This window comes from Agaricus bisporus, assembly GCF_000300575.1.
Source record: "Agaricus bisporus var. bisporus H97 unplaced genomic scaffold AGABI2scaffold_5, whole genome shotgun sequence".
In the NCBI taxonomy this organism is placed as follows: domain Eukaryota; kingdom Fungi; phylum Basidiomycota; class Agaricomycetes; order Agaricales; family Agaricaceae; genus Agaricus; species Agaricus bisporus.
The window spans coordinates 2041401-2060926 of NW_006267368.1; the positions used below are offsets into that span (position 1 = coordinate 2041401).

The 19526-nt window shown below is 44.2% G+C and overlaps 10 protein-coding genes across 10 annotated transcripts; 6 read left to right on the forward strand and 4 right to left on the reverse strand.

Moving 5' to 3' along the window:
• Positions 1-98: 98 nt before the first annotated feature.
• AGABI2DRAFT_222139 (hypothetical protein) lies at positions 99-2069 on the reverse strand. The gene is made up of 11 exons (XM_006461324.1): positions 1877-2069; positions 1717-1778; positions 1630-1660; positions 1532-1579; positions 1418-1480; positions 1267-1360; positions 1179-1212; positions 1010-1127; positions 858-948; positions 692-794; positions 99-632 (listed from the first exon to the last, which is right to left on the reverse strand). The coding sequence occupies exons 1-11, from the start codon at positions 2003-2005 to the stop codon at positions 248-250; spliced, it is 1158 nt and encodes a 385-aa protein (XP_006461387.1). The 5' UTR covers positions 2006-2069; the 3' UTR covers positions 99-247.
• A 713-nt stretch (positions 2070-2782) lies between these two features.
• AGABI2DRAFT_185643 (hypothetical protein) lies at positions 2783-3578 on the forward strand (the record flags this gene model as incomplete). The annotated part of the gene is made up of 5 exons (XM_006461325.1): positions 2783-2885; positions 2941-2987; positions 3041-3176; positions 3230-3366; positions 3431-3578. Coding segments are annotated over exons 4-5 (282 nt in total), but the record flags the coding sequence as incomplete, so codon positions are not given.
• A 1869-nt stretch (positions 3579-5447) lies between these two features.
• AGABI2DRAFT_205150 (hypothetical protein) lies at positions 5448-7353 on the forward strand (the record flags this gene model as incomplete). The annotated part of the gene is made up of 7 exons (XM_006461326.1): positions 5448-5613; positions 5673-5713; positions 5779-5891; positions 5948-6185; positions 6247-6474; positions 6534-7164; positions 7211-7353. 7 exons carry the CDS (start codon positions 5448-5450, stop codon positions 7351-7353), a joined length of 1560 nt encoding a protein of 519 aa, XP_006461389.1.
• Positions 7354-7774: 421 nt separating this feature from the next.
• Positions 7775-8781, reverse strand: AGABI2DRAFT_41481 (hypothetical protein; the record flags this gene model as incomplete). The annotated part of the gene is made up of 5 exons (XM_006460564.1): positions 7775-7826; positions 7900-7970; positions 8034-8159; positions 8222-8541; positions 8595-8781. Coding segments are annotated over 5 exons (756 nt in total), but the record flags the coding sequence as incomplete, so codon positions are not given.
• A 1319-nt stretch (positions 8782-10100) lies between these two features.
• On the forward strand, positions 10101-11062 carry AGABI2DRAFT_192892 (hypothetical protein). Its single transcript, XM_006461327.1, has 6 exons — positions 10101-10140; positions 10192-10260; positions 10325-10481; positions 10531-10788; positions 10844-10939; positions 10998-11062. The coding sequence occupies exons 1-6, from the start codon at positions 10119-10121 to the stop codon at positions 11032-11034; spliced, it is 639 nt and encodes a 212-aa protein (XP_006461390.1). The 5' UTR covers positions 10101-10118; the 3' UTR covers positions 11035-11062.
• A 47-nt stretch (positions 11063-11109) lies between these two features.
• Positions 11110-12290, reverse strand: AGABI2DRAFT_205157 (hypothetical protein; the record flags this gene model as incomplete). Its single annotated transcript, XM_006461328.1, has 1 exon — positions 11110-12290. A coding segment is annotated over one exon (1181 nt), but the record flags the coding sequence as incomplete, so codon positions are not given.
• Positions 12291-12580: 290 nt separating this feature from the next.
• Positions 12581-13935, forward strand: AGABI2DRAFT_118291 (hypothetical protein; the record flags this gene model as incomplete). Its single annotated transcript, XM_006461329.1, has 4 exons — positions 12581-13306; positions 13366-13493; positions 13545-13764; positions 13816-13935. The coding sequence occupies 4 exons, from the start codon at positions 12581-12583 to the stop codon at positions 13933-13935; spliced, it is 1194 nt and encodes a 397-aa protein (XP_006461392.1).
• Positions 13936-15095: 1160 nt separating this feature from the next.
• AGABI2DRAFT_118292 (hypothetical protein) lies at positions 15096-16441 on the forward strand (the record flags this gene model as incomplete). Its single annotated transcript, XM_006461330.1, has 4 exons — positions 15096-15977; positions 16034-16140; positions 16199-16321; positions 16378-16441. The coding sequence occupies 4 exons, from the start codon at positions 15096-15098 to the stop codon at positions 16439-16441; spliced, it is 1176 nt and encodes a 391-aa protein (XP_006461393.1).
• Positions 16442-17196: 755 nt separating this feature from the next.
• Positions 17197-18674, forward strand: AGABI2DRAFT_178568 (hypothetical protein; the record flags this gene model as incomplete). Its single annotated transcript, XM_006461331.1, has 4 exons — positions 17197-17830; positions 18125-18194; positions 18253-18373; positions 18435-18674. 4 exons carry the CDS (start codon positions 17197-17199, stop codon positions 18672-18674), a joined length of 1065 nt encoding a protein of 354 aa, XP_006461394.1.
• Positions 18675-18758: 84 nt separating this feature from the next.
• Positions 18759-19332, reverse strand: AGABI2DRAFT_136415 (small cysteine-rich protein). The gene is made up of 3 exons (XM_006461332.1): positions 19302-19332; positions 19226-19248; positions 18759-19161 (listed from the first exon to the last, which is right to left on the reverse strand). Exon 3 carries the CDS (start codon positions 19147-19149, stop codon positions 18961-18963), a length of 189 nt encoding a protein of 62 aa, XP_006461395.1. The 5' UTR covers positions 19150-19161; positions 19226-19248; positions 19302-19332; the 3' UTR covers positions 18759-18960.
• Positions 19333-19526: the final 194 nt, after the last annotated feature.

Here is a 19526-nt window from a genome sequence, read left to right on the forward strand (position 1 = left end):
GATATACATGATATATAAAGGACGGAGCATTTCATCTCTGCATGATTGATTTTGCAGTGTGTTCACAATAAGTTTTTGGAAGAGACGCTGACTAGGTAGAACGAAAACCCAAGTCGGGTGAATAAAAATAAATTCAAGAAAAAGCTCCCTCGTATGGTACACACTGTCAAGCTGAACCAATTAGATCGAATAGTCGCTAACCCACCGCGCCACTGGCGCTACCACCAAAAGCTGGAAAGGAATATCGTCAAAACCGTTTTTCGTTCGCATACGGATTTCGATATCTCCCACCACCCATACCAAACGTACCACTACCACCACCACCCATGCCCATGCCCATACCACCACCACCTCCTCCAATACCGCCTCCTCCCCCGAAGTTATTACCGGCTCCGAAACCTCCATACCGTTTTCTACGTTGATATTCTTTCCATCCGTACCAACCACCACCAACGACTCCGGCTAGCAAGAGAAGTTTGAAAAACAGGCCGAACCAACTTCCACTGTCTTGGCCTGACAAAGATGACGAAGATGAGCCGGATTTGGAGCTGCCGAAGATGCCCTTTTTGGCTTTGTCTTTTGGGGAGGTGTCGGGGGATAGGATGGCTGATGATGTTGTTACAGATATGATACTGATGACGATAGGTGAGTATGTGCTATTTTTGAGAATATGAGAGGGAGAGGAACGTACTCGTGTGCGTCGGAGACATCGCCTGTCATGGCGCTAAAGCCGAGGTATAGGTTGTTGGGCAGTACAACGCCTTCGACGTAGAAACAGTCTGACCAGTCATCCCCTAAATTTTAAAAAACCGGTCATAAATCGTCGGGGCCATTTATGGGAAGAGAATTGGACGTACAGGCTTTGTATTGCACTTTCACGTCGAGGAAAGAACCTTTGACGTATGTCACCTTGATTTTCGTGGCGACATTCGTTCGACGAATGTTGGCCTATGAGAGTTGTTAGAAAGTTGAACGGGTGGTACCGCTCGTGGATGAATTAGAAGCTCACAGAACACCCGCCAACAGATTGACCGTCTCCATCAGTGGCAACGTTGTAGCTTTGGTTTCCGTCGAATATAAAACCGGAGATGCGAGGGAAGGAGTATGAATGCCGGGAATTAGAGTAACTAGAAGCCTATACTGAGATCAAGGAACTGAGTGTCGGGCAAAGAGCGTACGTATCGACAACGACTGCAAGACCATTAAAGTTGTCTATAAAGAGGGAGAATGAGCAAAAAAGAAAGCAGATAGGTAGTGAAGCTGGACCTTTGCTTCCGAAAACGGGGCCTGGCTGGGCTCGTTCAGTCGTGATCCACATGGCGAGTCCATCACCGAATAGGTGAGTAGAGTCCCCGGAGATCTATATGACAAGTTTGCTCAATATCATCATGCAGTGGCACAACTGGGTAGGTCTTGCCTTATATTCAACTTCCACAACAAAATTCGTTGGTGCCAACACCAGGCGAGACCATAACCATCCCTATGGAAAGTGCTCAATTAACTCTGAATGATTAAATGCCAAAAGTCATACCATTAACGAGGGTTTATTTCGTGTTAGTCGGACATGTTTGTTTGTGTTCTAAAGATGAACATTACTTTCAGTATCTTGTGACGAGACCATTGACATACGATGTAGGCGTCGGCGCCGAAGTCCCACCACCTGTACAACAAGGTCAATTTAATTCATGAAGCGTAGTAACAGGAAAGCCGACATGCCTGTTTTGAAGATCTTGATCAATGTAAGGAGCGTATAACGAATGCGTTCGGAGGTTCAGAGTCTATGACCGGAATGAGTTTGTGTGGTTATGGCATGGGTTCAATGATGAGGATGCGTTCTACAACCACCCTCTCATCATTCCCTAATACAAACACATACTCTTTCAATTGTGCGGTTCCCAATCCGCGTGGTGACTTCACCACTACCCGCCTGCACTCCGCTGAGTAGAAGCGACGACCATACGAGGAGACTGGAGATGGAAAACATGCTATAAACAGCTGGTAGCATTTCAAAAGGCCAGCTCTGGATAAATGTGCCCGCTGTTGGGCGTTGGCTAGAGAGAAAGTCGAAAAATGTGCTGCAATTCCGAGCTGCCAATTCAAATCATTGCCACGGAGTTTCGTCACGTGATACACCTCGTTATATATTGATGACTTGGAATTGGAATTGATCAACAGCTGGTCTTTCATTCCTCCTAATCAAGTATGACATATCTCTCTTCGTGTATTGTGTCGACTACAGTTTGATGAGTTTCTGCCGTGTTCCGCGATGGACGGTTATAGCATCAAAACACGCTGCTAATGGCGTCACCAACACACGGCGGGGCCAAATTGTAGGGTCAGCTCCACTGGTATTCGATGACTGCAATGCGGGACTGGCGCGGGAGATCTAGCACACTTTAAATCTGCCTTGCGTCATACCTAAACTTCACGCACATGGTTACCGGGCTTTGCTTTGCCGACTAACAATGCCAAGGAATAGTGAGTCACCATGGTTTTACAATAACGAATTGTTTTCATCCACTGATCTCTCTTTTACTTCGCCTAGCTCCACATTGTCTTTCTTTATGTCCATCAGACCAAAAGAATTCCCTTTATGTGCCGTTTGGATACAAGATGGCTCATGCTGAAGATCTAACTTGATCTTTCCCACCGATAAGGATAAGGAAATGTCTTGAAACGCTTGACGCCGAAGGCTGTGTGCCTTCTGAACAACTAAAGCGCCACATACGGTAACTATATATAATGTCTTTCACTCACCCTTGCACAGCCTAACAGATTCACCCACTTATTATGTCTCCAGCGGTGGATCAAACCACTCCAAAACGTCGTGTCAGTTTCAGCCATCCCTTCCAGCTATCGTTGTCCACAAAGGAAAAAGAACCGAAGTGCGTCTGACGATTTCCTTCTAATATAACTAAGTATGAACTAGTTTCACCCCAGATCGAACGAACGTCGCCCGAAAGAAACGCATGGTGCGAAATTCTATGGTCAGCGATTTCCTGATATTCCAGTGCATTTCATAAATTATATGTCGCCACAGTCATGCACATCAGCGGCCTCGGCCCTACTTCGATTCAAAGGCAATACAGAGTGGTCATCAAATCCGGCGAGTAGAAAATAGTTACACCCTGGGGCTCACCTGGAAAAAATGGGTTTTCCGTTAACGAGTCCATAAGGTGCGAATTTATACTTTACAATAACTCATTTTCATCTAATTCTTCGTGCGTAGCATGCATTTATTCGAAAAATCTCCGGTTACCTTCACAATTGAGAGGCGACATCGACTTGGGCGACCCGTCACCGTGGCGGAATCCACCACGTCGAATTTATCCGATCTGATGAGCCGACAACAAATTGATGGCACCAGTGGGTCGTTCCTTTTTCCTTTGAGATCACTTTTTGCTCATATTATCTCCTACATCGACTCAAGAACCTTTAACGATAGAACTCAAGGTCGGCGCACAGTCAGTAACAATCGAGGTCCGCATTCAAACGTACAACATTGTCTCTGGAATCAAAGTCGACGATCAAAGACCCAAAGCCATATACAGAAATTACCCTGCGACGGCATCAAGTGTCGCTGAGGTCTTGGGCAAGCTTCTTCCAAAGCTTAAGCGAACTGTAAGTTTGTCAGGGAGGACCGAGAATAATGCTTTAACTCACCGATAAAACAGGAACAGATGGCATATCTGATGCTATATATCTTTCTCAAAGAAATGAACGGGGTATGTGAAAGAATGGCATTAATTCAATCAATGGCTAACGAAAATGCAGTACATGGTCGTACACCCTCGTGAAATATCGTCATTCGATGTTGAGGATATTATATGGCGTTTCCTGCGTGAATCCGCCAGGTATCTGCAGAATATTTCTGATTCAAAGTCAAAGAAAATTCCCGAAGGAGATTTTAGTCCAGCGAATATCATTTTTCGAGGGTTCTCTGTCGTGTTCCAGCTTCACCGACCACAAGGGTCTGATCTAGGTAACTTTTTGCTAACATCTCTATCCGGAACAGGTTAATTCTAGAGTACAGATGCCAAGGAAAGGAACGTCCTTTTAAATCAACTTGATCTGCTCCTTAAAGCGCTCCTTAACGAAACTCCCCAAGCTGCAAATTCCTTGTCCTGTGAGTAAATCCGATCGTGTGTACAGCACTTACTGATCGTTTACTTATCTAGTATCATCCGAGTATAATCTTCTACAGGAACTACAGGGAGCGAAAATGACACCACCTCCACTTCAAGAACGAGATAGTGAAAATTTCTTAACCAAGGAGAACTCCACCTTTCATGATGTTTCTCGCTGGATGGTCAACCCTGAAGCGGACCAACAAGTTCTCTGGTTTCCATCGAAAAACGATTCTGGAATAAAGAATCAGGTGACGACCATGTTTTTGAATTCGGCCAGGGTCATTGGGTTTCCCGTTGTGTATTATTCTTTTGCTCAGGCCAACGCCGACAAAGGAGATGGCCGTTCAAGTTTAACGAGTATGATGGATAACATCATTTATCAATTCGCTCACTTTGACTCGACTCTCGCGAATTCCTTTAAATCGGCGATTCAAGCAGGCGATGTTTTTGGGTCTCCAGATGATTTTTACTCCCGTTTCCAACTCTTGTTACGGTCTCTTCTTTCTTTGGACTTTTCTGGACATGCCAGAATGACTCCAGTTCTTCTCTTCATCGATGATCTTGAGCTGCCACCGGCTACCACACCTTCATCGGAATACCATCAGTTTCTTCAACTTCTCCATGCTGCTACGAAGGCTAGGCTTCAGATTTCGCCACCAACTTCACCTATTATCTCCAACTCAGATCCCGGTCCCGCAATTTCAGGTCCAAGTTCTAAAAATTCTCAGTTTGGTAGTTCCTTACCCCTGCCTTCGTTTCTTCGTATCGTTATCATGAGCCGTTCTCTGGGGAACCAACCTGCGTTGATTGAAAAAGTTGCTCTTATACGGGATTATCGCCAATTTATGGCGAATAAGAAGGAAAAGGGGAACCAAAGGGTAAAGGCACCGTTGACGCCTATTGCCGAAATTCATTCGCAGAGTGGTACAGAAGCGTAGTGATGAGGCTTTGGTTTTGTGTTTCTGAGGGGTTAGGCGACGAGGTGAATGTAGGTGAAAGAACCTTTTGGTGGTTTGTGTGTGTATCATTAACTGCGTGGCGTTTTTGAATACTAACAATGTGTTTTCGTGGACGTGTAATTGTTGTAATTTTACCTTGTTGGAATACTACTGCGGTTTGTGTATCAGTGGCGCGTAATACCTTCTCGCAAATTCATTCTCGGGATGTTTTTATTAGCCGCCCCTTCACCTTTCAGGATCATATCGCAGTCATTACTCACTTCTGAACTCGTTCAAGTGAATTTGGAGGCAGGTGTATATTTAGTATGGTCGGAAAAACAAATGAAAACAACACTCAGCGTTTATCTCACTCTTGACTATGATCTATGATGATACTTTTGATGGTATCAAACAAGCCAGCCATGATGCTTTGACTACACTTCGAAAAGGGTCTCTGGACATCTACAACCGCCTTCATTCCATTGAAGAAGACATCACATTCGTGAATTACATTCAGAACCATTATTCCAATTTACCACTTTTACGTGAGTTTGTTCTTCTGACATTGTTGCTCAAATTACCCACTGAGATTTTCTGGATGTAGCAAATCTGCGTTGCGGTGCTTGGTATACAGATCCCGCCCTCGTCAGTTCTTTCGTCGTCGAACTTGCCTTGTTATCATAACATCAATCAAAGTTTCCTCTCTTTAGGCGGTAGACACGCCCGCGTACTTCAAATCTACCGATGGACATACCGGAAACTGGGGTTTCAACTTAAGACGGGCAAATTTACACCTCCTACCTCTAATTTCTGGGAGGCGTGGGTAAGTTCTAAGCTTGCTCAAGTATTGTTGACATGAACGCTTAGCTTCGAGTGTAGACTCCTACTCGTGGATTCGACGCGGGCTGGGAAACGTATGCCTGACGCGTTGTCTAAGACTGTTCCGATTTGGTGTGCTGTTGTGAACCGTGCCATCCTTGTACGGTGTCAGCGCCGTGAAGATAACAACAGGTCGGTGAAATGGGATACACAGCTATATACACCTCCTAGCGTTGTCAGCGCTCAGGAACATGATCAGATTACGCACAGGCTGAAAGAATGGGCAAGGGCACTAGCTGTGAGTTATTTTTTTTTTTCTTTTTGGCGAGATCATATAATTGAAGTAGATGTTTTCGTAGGACTCTTCTTTTGAACTTCCCTTGGACCTTTCAGCGCCTCTCCGACCATTTTGGATAACACCCTCTATGAGCAGCCTTCCTGCGTTATACACAGCTTCTGCGTCACCGGCGTTCCTTCCCGTCGTTTGCGTGTCGGCTTCTAAACAAATTGAAACAGGCGCAGAAAGACGTACGTCTGGTTTCGTTTATGTGCAAGGTTCTGGAGACGACCATGAGCTATGGGGAATGGTATGTCTTTCTTCTTCCATCCCTTTGAACCGTTCATTTCGCCAATCATCTACCACCAGGGACTAACGCCACAAGTTTTCTGGAAACATAGAAAAGAGCTGATATCGGCTCAACGTATTGACCTGGAAGGATTGATCAAGCAAATCGTTTCGTCATCATCTTCAATCAACAGCACACCAGTTTCTTCTTCAGAACTAGTTTCGCCATCGACTCCAATTAAGAGAATTAACGGTCGTATCTGTCTTTCTTCTTTCGAGCCTAGCAACCTCCCAGCTCTACTACTTTCTTTGAAATCAAAAGTTCTTCAAGATCCACGAGTGGCGTATATCCTCCTCGATTTTCTCCCTAGTGGCACCACAAATCTACCTATCGCAACACTATTTAATATCCTACATATCCACGCCTCACCAAAATCAAAAAGCAAACCCGACACTCATTTCTTACATCATATTCTTCCAATTGCGATACCCTTCATCCACTCCCATCTTTCCCTCCGTCCATCCAATACGATATCCATTATTGAAGGATGTAATAACGATCCTGGATCTCGTTTAGATATCAGTGCCGGTATCGTCGTTACCGCCATCCAATTATTCTTTAACGAACATGGAGATTGGTCGGCGGCAGTTGATAACGGCAGCAATAGCAGTGAGAAAACTCAAAGTAAGTTTTATTTTTATTTTTATTATTGTTTTCTCTTTTGGAACTCGAAAAAACTTATTGTTTTCTTATGTAGTTGATAAGAAAAGCATTCGAAAACGGTTGGAGTGGATAATTGAAAGTGAACCGAGGGTGAATCCGTCTCGTGCGACTTTGAAACGGGTTAATGAGTATTTACTTACGCCTACGATTTATATCGTTGCTGTGAAACCATCGTAAAAAGATTTAAACCGTGTGAGATGGGTTGTTTTCGTATATATAGATGATCCTGTATTTCATTTATCAAGTCAGGGAATTTATGCGAGAGGATGAGAGGGTTACCGACAAATCAAGGGGAAACCCCCCAGTTATTTTCGGACCAGCAGATCCATATCCTGCAACGGCCTTTTTGTTACCATTCACCCACACGGATGCCAACTCAAACGGAAAATCTATTACTACTTTTTCCTCTAAACAAAGCGCCATCCCACAAACCACTAAATATATTACTGGTATTCTGTCGATGCCGCATAAGAAAGTTATGAGTTCTTCCTCCATTATTGTTGTTGTTGTTGTTGTTGTGATAGGTATCTGAAGAATCTGTGGCTCGATCGTCGAGGGGAAGGTTTAATAACGAATCAGATTCCGTTTTCAAAAGGTTTCTGTTGAAAGGTGCTTTAAAGGTTTTATGTTGACCGAATGCCAGTACGGGTCTGTTTTGTTTTTGTTTTGTTGGGAGGGGAACACAATTAATTAATAATTATAAGTGATAGAAATCTCACGTACATAAGACCGAGAGAAATTCCTAGTATCACTTGCGTTTGGATTGATGGGTGGTATGATTTTGTGATGACATCCTATAACCATAACAACGTTTGGTGAGATGAGGTTGAAAAGAGAGAGAGAGAGAGAGACTCAACGACTATATGCGATTTATTTCTATCAAAGAGAAAAATTAAACCTCTGCTCATTCCGGATTGTTTATTGACACTAAGGTCAATTCCCAGCGCCACAAGAAAAGTGCCCGTAGCAGCACAAGCAAAAAGCTACCAACAGTTGATTGAGTTGTCCCATCAAAAAAAAAAAAGAAAGAAAAGAAAAAACACACCATGCCACTCCTTTGAAACTTGGCCAAAGTAATCCAAAGACCACCCAACACCCCAAGCACCGCAATCATCGCCCAACTCAAAATATACCCCGCCCCATTCCCATCCTCACCCACACCAAAAATCAAACCCTCCCTAAGCAGGGTTATCCGAACACCAAGACTCATCCCACCCATCATGCCAAGACAAACCATTCCGGCAATTCTACCGATCTCGAAGCAACCAAAGATGGTTCCTGTGATGAAGAATCCGAGGACGACGAGAATGAGAAAGATGTCGGGTATGCCGGTGACGCCTGTTGTGTTGATGAAGGATGCCCATGCTTAACAAATGTTGAGTTAAAGGAGTGTGTGTGTTGAGGAAATTGAGACTTACATGCTACGGCGGCGGCGAGACCAATACCAAACCCGGTAGTTAACCGCCAACCCCTGATACCGAACAACGCAAGTGGAAAGCCCACAACTAACGAAAACACTATCCATATAATTGCGGGTACGTCGAATCCATTTCCACTACCATCTGTAGCAGGACCTTGTGGTATAGCCTGTCGCGTCGTTGGATCAACGGCTGTGAGGTTCCCGGTGAGTGTATTGTTACTGAGGATAAAAGCGCGAGTTTCCAAAGAGTGATGAGGATGACGGTGAGGGAAGAGAGCAGAGGGGGGAGTTGCCAGAACGAAAGAAACCATGAAGAAGTGAAATAACAATACAAAGAAAAAATGCGGACTAGCCCGCATCGATTAAAGAAAAAAGAAAAAGGCGAAAGAAAAGCCCAGCCGGATAATTAGAATGCAAAAAGAACGAACTTGAAAAAAAAACGAGGGGCGAGGGTGATAAATGAGGGAATTTTGACACGATCGGTCTGTTAGCAATGCTGGGTGCGCATGAAGGAGGAACGGGAGCAGTCAAAGATGCTTGTTATGATATTTATGATATTTATGGTTGATGCCTTTTGTTGTGTTGACAACACGGTTGATGGTAGAGACACGGCAGGAACGAATATACACGTGACTTTCATAAAAAGTTCCTTGTTCCTGATCTCGAGAACGCTGCGATGTCGCAATGCACAGATAGGAGACCTACGGGAACGGACTTTACCAAATCTGTTGACAAGCGTCAGTCGATATTCCAAAACACAAGTTTTAAGATAGGAAAGAAAAAAAAGGGCTCAGCGCTGCCAAAAAAGCAGACGTAAAAAACAAGGTGATCTCATTCCTCCTACGACGTAAAAGTCGTCGCCAACGCACTAGCTCCATAAACCCACAACCAACAAGCGAACCAGAGAGTGTTATGGATGTATGCACGAAACCACGCTTTATGGACAATAAATTCTTTAGTCCAAAAGTTTATAGTCGTGCAAAATCATTGTGAACCGTTCATAAAAAAAAAATGAATAACCACATCCAGTAGACCACCCAGAGGACAGAGAGAAAAGTGAGAGCTTGTATGCTCTGCTCTGCCTGGGCTCGGCTTACGAACAGCCTCGGTTGTAGTAAACCCGAGTTATAATGTCGGACTCTGCCTTTACTGCAAGGTTCGGAGATCTTAAGACCATTGCAGCCTAAAGATTTTTGTTAAAGAGTCGCAGGGGATGTTAGTCCAGCCTTACAATGGACCACGGTGAAAAAGCTCGAGATGGACCATTGGGGATATAACAGACTATCTCATCGGTTCGCAGAGGTGGGCTGAGCATATGGGTAGGTTCTAGCGCGTCGACAAAGGAGTCGAACCTTTTACTCGAACATCTTTGCGATTTACGAAGGAGACGTAGCAACTCACCTATTACATGCATGGACGGAAGGGAAGAGGAGTGAGTCAGGTGATCTGTGTGGTGGTGGGAATGCTTATATAATGGGGCATCCCCCTTTGCGAACACGTCGACGGCAACAGGCGACTCGTCATGAATCTCTTCCGTCTCCTCGGTAAGTATTTCTCTCAAAACATAAAACTCTGAAACTGACTCCTTTATTCAGGCGACCTGTCCCACCTCGCCTCCTTCTTTATTCTCTTGCACAAAATCCAAACCACCCGCTCGTGTCGAGGTCAATTCGCTGTCATTTTTTTTTCAATTTTAGAACGCAACAACTTATTATTCAAGAATTGTAGGAATTTCATTCAGGACACAAGCGTTATATGTTGTCGTCTTTGTCACGCGCTACCTGGACCTCTTTTACCGTTATGTCTCCCTCTATAATTCCATCATGAAGCTCTTCTTCATCGCAAGCACATGTTACACCCTCTACATCATGAAGTACAAATACCGGTCAGTCTCTCTTCTACTCCATTTCAACCACTCACTCACACATTTTCAGTCCCACCCATGACCCCTCTATCGATACCTTTCGCGTCGAATTTCTCCTCGCCCCCTGCTTCATCCTTGCTCTCATCTTCAACTACAGCTTCAAATTCACCGAAATTCTCTGGTCCTTCTCCATCTTTCTCGAATCAGTCGCTATCCTCCCTCAACTCTTTATGCTTCAACGAACAGGAGAGGCAGAGACTATCACGACGCATTATCTCGCTGCGTTAGGCATTTACAGGACTCTATACATTCCGAACTGGATCTACCGGTGTGTTGTTACAAAAGAAAAAAAATGCGAGGCGTGGTACTGATTATATGTATAGTTATTTCACCGAAGGCACTGTTGATCCAATCGCTGTAACTGCTGGACTGGTTCAGACAGGACTATATGCCGATTTCTTCTATGTATACTTCACCAAGTATGTGCCATTTCACTTCCCCAAGTTCTCGACGCTAAATATATTAATCCACCGCTAGGGTATTGCAGGGACAAAAGTTTGAACTACCCGCATGAGTTGCGCGAGAAACTTTTTTTTTTTTTTGTATTCTGTATTTCATCGCGCTAGATGATGGGAATATAACTTGTTTGTCAAGCTTCTATCTGTTGGTCCATAAGGATAGCGTATTCATATATTGGAGATGCTGCTCTTTTTCGCCCTGCATTACGTTGCTTCTCCCTCCAACCCCATTTCCTACACCTCCTCCGATCTTCTAACCAACCTTCAAACTCTTTCGCTCTCTCTTCATCCTCCACTTTACACTTGTCTATAAACTCTTTTGCCCAATATTCAAATTCGTGGTGATTGCCGAGGATGGCGTAAGAGAGGACGAGTTCTTCGATGAAGATGTGTTGGAGGAAGTGAAGGTTTTCTTGGGAGATGAGGGAGAGGGCTTGAAGGTGAGAAGAAATAACTGTTGAATCTGGACGACAGAGGTCGGTAGACCATTTCAGATAAGAAGGATGAGTGGAAAGCCAAGTTTGAAGTTCCGAACGCGTATTATCGCTTTCTTTGATATCATCAAGGGAACAATGGGGACAAGAACATAGAAATCGATGGTTTCGGTTTAATTCGGATTGACGAGTATCGCGTGGTTGAGTGATGTCTGTATAGAAAATGGTTATTTCTTCGTTGGGTTGGATGGGACGTAAGGCGTAGAGTTTGGATGAGAGATTGGTGAGATCCCATTTGTGAGAGGCGTTGGGTCCACAACTATGATTACATCGATTTATCTTCAAAAAGACACCGCCAAAATGCTGTTGGTGTTGTGTGGGTTCTTCAGTGATAGCACGCTTGGATCGAGATGGAGGAATCAAGTTGAGGAGAAGAGCATTCGTTCGAACGATACCTTCAACCAAACTCGGACATTCCTCTTTAGATCTACAATTCGCCATACTCTCCATCTCCATCTTCTCCTTCTCCGGAAGACTCAAACCTAAATCATCCCAAGCAGATGTATCATGAGGTAAAGGACATTCTGGAACGATAAGCACAGGATGTTCGTTTAATATCAGTTCTCCGGCTTTGATAAAGCGGGTGGCGAACATTCCGAAACCTTTGGTGGGGGTGGTGAGGATGGTGTAGGAGGGGTTGGAGGGGTAGGGTGTGGATTGTCGGGGGAGGGTGGTGGGATTTGAGAGGGAGGAAGAGAGGGAGGGAGGGAGGAGGGTTGCGATGGGTGTGGGTGGTTCATTGGGGATGGGAGATGGGAGAAGAAGGGTGTGGATGGTGTAGGCCGGTAGATCTGCAGAAATCGAAGGGTATAGCATCGTGCAAAGGAACGAGATCACAAATTTAGTGACTCTATCAATCTTTGATCCGAAGTCAACTACCGGAGCCAATCACGATAATCGCCACCCATGTAGTACCTCCAATCTGTGGCTCGTTATTGTTCCTTTCAAACATGTATTATGCGCGCCACGGACGACCTTGTATTGCTTATTGTCTTCCGAGTTGCATTCCTTCAAAAATATTTATATTGGCGTCTCACACTCGCAAAGTGGTATCTTTCTCTGCACCTCGTTCTTCCATACTCTCTCAACATAATTATCTCCTTACACAATGAATTATCATGCACCCTTCAATCATGGTTATTCAGGACTCGATGAAGATCCAAAAATCGCATTTGCGCATGAAATTAACTTTGAGTGTCGGTCGAAAGTGCAAAATATGATTCGACACCATATCACGAATGTTTTCTGGGATATTGCAAAGGAGTTTGATCGTTCTTTTATTGTTCGATATCCGTCTACCGAGCCTCGAGGACAACCTCGTTCTCATGAAGAAACTTTTCGACACCAGGAGCGAGAAGAAGAAGAAGAAGAAGAACAGCACCAACAACACCAACACCAACACCGGCACCCTTATTATTATCCTCAACCTCCGGTTACTAGTCCCGAATGTAACGAGAACCTACCACCAATTCCTCCAATTGGGGTTCGAGTCGCCAGTACTCCCTCTGATAACAGTCTTCCAGATGCTGGTATACCATATCGCTCGCCGCAATCCTCTCCTCCTCCTCCTCCTCCATCGCCTAAGCCGCCACTGCCACAGATGAATGAAGCTCGTAATCGACCGGTCAGTGATCAACACGGTAGTTCTTCTCGTCCAAGACGAACAACGGCCCCATCACAAGAACATTCTACGAGATCAGCCGGCTATGATGAAAATACCGAACCTCATACAACATCATCTATTATTCCAAACCGAGTATTCTTAGTGAAGGATGTAATGGAATTAATGAAAAAGGTGTCTCATCAAATGAACGGGTGTCAGAAAATTCTACAAGTGCGTCATCCATATTAAAAACTTTCTAATTCAAAGATTGATGATAAAAGAAATCTTAGTCTATACCTGTTGGATCGATAAATAAATCTCTTGGAGATACTTGCAACGAGATTTCAACCAAGTTTTCTGGAATTAATCAATTGCCGGTAGACAAACAATATGTATTTCAACTCAAAGTACTTGATGAGTAAGTCGCATTCAATGTTTCCAAAATACATACAAATTCACCTTGATACAGGCGGCTAGACAAACTTTTCAAAGAGTTGAAAGAAACAGAATGTTATACGCGACGATCAAGAGGGCCCCAGGAAGATTTCAACTCGAGAAACTCGGATTCGTCTAGTTTGGAAAGTCGCCATGGGTCGTCAGAGCATCGAACTTGGGAACAAAAGAAAGACCTTGGAACATTGAAGAACAGTATTCTCCGATCTATAGGAAAATGCCAGGAAACTTTAAAAGTGAGTAATTTGAATAAATCAATAGCTAACCACGATAACAAGAAATTTTAGTTCGTACCTGGTCAAGAAATTATAGATTTTCGATCTAGTTTAAATGATATATCAGACCTGCTTTCCAAGATAACACTAGAAGAACGGTATAGGTTTGAACTTGAATTACTCGATGGGTGAGTTTTGCCTGATGCATTCAGTTATCCTAACACTGAATTTTTTCGTAAAAAAACTACAGACGACTCTTCCATGTGGCCAAGCGTTTATGTAGATTAGGTGGAATCGAGGATGTTCAAGTCTTTTTACGGGATATGATACAGCCTAAAATTACGTTATGGATAAAAAACCTGAAATCTCCTCGGTATGTCAGTTAGCTGGATGTCATCGATTATGGGCTAATGGAGTTGAAGTCAAGCAAGAAATTTTTATTGATATGAGGGCGAAAGGTGACCTTGGAAAGCTTGTTAACTGTTTAGGACTGTTTTCGAACTTTAGATCTTACAACAATGAACTATTTTACGATTGGATGCACATAGTTACTACTTTATGTCTGGAATGAATTATTTGCGACATGTACATGTGTCGATATGTTTCAGTGAATAGAATGTTTTTTGAAATCTCCATGGAAATCGTCAGGCCAATAGTCAAGGGCTCAAGAACCCCCAGTTCAAAGTGTCAGTATTCTATTGATGCTGTACAAGGTCTCGATCGTATCATTGTCAGATCGCTTGTTAATTATTTTCATACATGGTCGGCGACCTCTATTAATAACACTTACTTCTTAGCTTCGAATTATTTCGTTGCGCAATGTTTCATCCTTGTTCTCATCACTAGATTCAAGCTCGGGTCCGAATTGTTTTAATCCCATATCATCCCCGAACCTCGCTCAGCTCTTCATAACTTCAACTAAAAGAAAGCCGTAGGAAAACGTCTTTACTAATTCCGACAATGCGAGACTGCAACAGAGTATCGCGGGACAGTGTTTAAACCGGTACCGCCTTCATGAGTGTCGTATTTCGGCGCTTAGCTCAAGACTTCCCTGAAAGGGAAACGTTGATTTGATTGTTACGGTGGGAACCCTGCATACATCATACAAAGTTGTCCCGCTCGATGACAGTTTTTATTATGCGCACCCCTGGCGACCTTGTACTATTGTCCTACCACTGGTTTCCCATCGTCTACGGCCAAAATGCTTATATTCACGACTTAAAGATGCCACAAAACACTACTTCCTCCCATCTCACTACTTTGTGTGCTTCTCTCATCTCCTTCACACTGCCAGCACATAGCTAAACGCATTAACAACATTAATGATCTTCAATATATTCAACAAAAGACACATGGATGCGGATGTCGGGTTTGCGCATAAAGTTAACACCGACGTGTATTCGGATGCGCAAGACTTGATCGTGCGTCATATCAAGATGATATACGCAGAACTCAACGAAGACTTGAAACATGGTTCCCGCGGCACCGACTTGGAACCACTTTCTATGCCGTTCCCTTGTCTATCTGAACCCGACCCTCTACATTACGAACCTCGTCAGCAATCTTCGATCCATACCCACCAATACCCACCGCAGGCCGGACCTCAACCTCAACCTCAACCTCAACCACAACAAACATCCATCCATCCAACAACAGGACTTTGGAATCCCGCTTTTCCTGAGGCATGGGTGCCCGAAATACGCGTAGAATCTCGAAGTGTTTACCTGAACGACTGTGACGGACAAGACTTTGGAAATGGACGGCACCCTCACGGACATACACCGGGTCCCGCGTTACGAGAATTGGATATTCCGGACACAACAACTTTATCACCCTCTGTTCGGGGTTATCCCGATATAGTACAGGAAGCAACACCAATAGCAGAGCTGCAAAGTGCCACTCAAAGGGATACTATGAGAAAGACTCCAGGACCTAGGCCACATAAAAATCTCCCACCTCTGCCTTCGTGGCCACGGACTGATGACGATTCTCGCTTGCTCTCCGGGTTTCTTAGGAAAGAGCCTTGTAGTTCTCATCCACAACAGGAACGTTATCAATCAGGAAACCGGGCAGACGACATAACAAGACGAGCTTTTGAGCCTCTCCCTCATAGTGGAAACCACGATCCAACACCTGATAATTTGAATCAAGACGTCTCGGTCGACAACTTCACCCTTAAAGAAGTAATGATTAGAATTCTGCATTGGATAGAAGCATGCCAGAAACGATTGAGAGTGCGTATGATGCCCGCTGATTGAATAAAGCTGGAAGATTGATGATCATGTTCTAGGGGTTTCCTGGAGAAACCATTGCAAATTTCAGACGTGCCTTGGATGCCATTCCCCCTGAAATAAAGTTGGAGGAACGTCATCTACCCCAACTCATTAAACTTGCCAGGTAAATCGCATGTGTTGATTTCGTAAAACAATCATCTTACAATCGACTTTCAACGTAGGCGACTTGAACGGTTTTACTGGCGGATAATGAGACATGAGGACTTTGAATATATCCGAAGTGCTTGTGGTGGTGCGCAGCAGAGGGTTGAGACATGGTCAACAAATCTTAGATTGCCTCCGAGGTACGTCCCAATCATTGGATTTTATAAGTATCATGGCTAATGGGAAATTTTTCAAGTGAAAGACATGTTGGACATGGAGCCGGGAACTTGAAATCGGCTATTCGAGAGACTCGCTACTAGTCATGAATTGACACGGCGAATGGGCGGGCTCAGAGAGAGGCCGACTCGTCTGGCAAATACCAGGCTGTAGACTGGACAAGTTTCAGTCAATGACACGTATGATTGGATGTACCTTACGAGCTTTGAATGAATTAACGAGTAAATCTTATCAGTATTTCTGATAGTCTTTAAGCTTCAAGTTTCAAATCGAAATACTCTACTGACTCGGCTACAAATATAATCATGTGTCAGACGAGGAGCTTTCACAGTGGCTAGCAGACCTGTATAAGTACATTTTCAATGACTTATTTGTGATCGACTTCGTTTTTGCTTAATTTTGAGCAGCAATCGTTTGTGAAGGAAGGAAGATATGATCCCATCAAATCATCAAATCAAATTTTGTTGGTCACCATGGTTGTACTTAGGCTTGTGCAAACGCCGCAACAAGCTACCTCCAGCAAAACATAACGCGTTATTGTATGCGCATCGCCTGATGATTCGCATATACAACGCTCAGATGCGAACCACGTTTTCCTTTCCAAGTTATCGCATCAAGGCCTGGTTGTTATAACAATTCTCAAACACGAACCCCTCATTGTCCTTCCAGTATTGCCGCCAATTCAAACAAGTTTCGCCACCGGCACCTTGTATTGTCTTATCAATTGTTTTATTCCGTCAGGACAACGTCCAGTCACGCTTAAAATAATGCACAAGTCGCGGCTTTCCTTCACTGCCTACTTCCCTCGCTATCTCTTCCGTAAATTACCAGCCTCTCAATGGTTTGCCACATACTTCGTAAGGCGCTTGGAGATGCGAAACCCGTGGATGCCGCCGAAATCAATGCCTACTGTCGTCGGGCGTCGCATGACCTGGTCCTTCGTCATCTGCAGCAATTGTATGGCGACTTAAATGGAAACACCTTTAAACAAGATCATCCGCCCGGAAATGAATTACACTCGGCCTCTCCTAGAGATCAGATACACTCCGGTCAACAATGCGAGGCTCCTCCTAAAGACCCGATGCACTCCTATCAACAAGATAAATCGTCTGGCAGTTCATCGTCGTTGTCGGATCCCCCTCCTCTGGACTACGCTTCAAAAAGTACTCGAGGCGATGGTTGCATCCGTCGGTGGTTGCGGGAATCGGAAAAATGCCGGTCTCAGCAATCAAATACTCCTGATGTAAATGTGGCACGGCTATTATCCCTCGACGACGACCGTATGGATACGCTACAAGAAAGACGGCGACGTGCTCGTAGTTACACTCTAGGGAAAGCCGAGAAGAAAGATTTAGGGCCTCGCACGACGAAATCTCTTCCAGCATTGCCCACGGGGGTTAATCCCAATATAACGCTCCAAGAGTTGGAAGATATATCTACTTCAAAACTTTCCTCGGTCAAACATTCGTCAGGTCAGCAACGCAATCAGCAAGCTGGTCCTTCTCGTCCCAGAAACATGTCTCAAACACCCAACCGGAACAGCATGAGCATATCTTTTCACACTGAAAGGAGTCAATCCGAATTCGAACAGGACCTGAGTTCACTAAATAGCATGATTATCGTTCAAATCGAATTCTGTTGGTCGTTATTGTCGAAGGTACGTGGGAACTTGCTGTTCGAATATAATTGAAGGTTGATTTTTAACTTCCAACGGTTACCAACCAGTCATGAAACGACTATCTTAAATAGTCTCAAAAGATTATCAGATCTGCTCCGTCGAAAAAGCCCCGAGGAACTTGAGGAAATCGGGGTCTGGAAGCTCGAAAAACTCTACGGGTAAGCCGTGTTCGGATGACTCGAGTTCGTCCTTCTAATATCCCACTTGAACACATAGACGAAGTACACAGTTGTGTGATCGCATTAGGAAACGAAAGAATCTAGAAGGTATTCAAAAGCTATGTGAAGAGGTAAACCCGATAGTTGAGGGTTGGATTGAAAATTTAGTGATCACCCCAGTAAGCCATCTGTTAGCGAAACCGTACAGCGAATGGACTAATGGAACCATTTCAAGTAAAGAACCTCTCCGACATTTCAGACATTTCTGAGGGTGTAGCCGGATTACAAGCCCGTCGGGTAGATATGACCGCTCGTCAATTCGGCAATCAGAGGAAGAGGGATGTAGAAAACGCGCTCAAAGTGGTTCCTCAGGCTTCAGATGCTGGTAATGAAATTCCTCATGTCACTCCCAAGTTTATTTACTTTGATGAAGAAACATTTCCTTCAACGGTGACTCGGGATGGATGGTTACCTTATTAGCTCAATATTTACTAATCAACGACTCTTGTCGACTTAATTTTTGTACTTAACGAATATCCTTAATAGATACATGAACATTCAATGAGATGCGAAGATAATATTTTGGCATGGACCTCTCAGTGCCGAACTATGCATTGTGGTGCGCGAGACTTCGATCAGCATATATCAAATTGAGGTTCGAATAACATGAGTAGCGCTAATACAATCGAGTTACCGTCAACAAAGGCCATTCACTCCGTATATCTGCGCGACTATTACTTGCATTTGCGAGCGCTCCAGATACAGCCTAATATTGGGGAGTGCAGCAAGTCCAGCACTCGCCGTCATAACTGGCATAAGACGGGGCCTTGCAATCTGGTTTCTCGTGGTAACAAATGAGCAAGCAGATGTCTCCATTATCTCCTGGACCCGGTAACGGGTTGGCGGCAGCGATGAACGCCAAACCGAAAAGTATGGTAAGCGCCTTGAAGTTCATTGTGTAAAGTTTCTGTCAACGAATCTGTCTTCAGTCCACCAGCCTCGAGATAATTGAAAGACACTCGGAGCCCTACGGGAATGTTTCGTAGATCAAGACCTTGTGTATGGATAGTAAGAACACTGCGATAATAGCTTGGTGCCAAAACCTACCAAGTGCTAGAGTTCCTAGAACTGACTCAAGTCTGAAGCTTTAGAGAAGATGACTTCGCCCTTATATATGTGGCAAACCTGATTCTTGTCAAAGAGAATTTAACTCTAACTTTCTTCAGTGGTTCCCTAGGGTTCTGGAACATAAGCCAAGCTGGGGCGCCACAGATGATATCAATGGAGCCGTTATCGTTGCCGTCAGTTTTCGCCCAGGTATTACTCCACAAT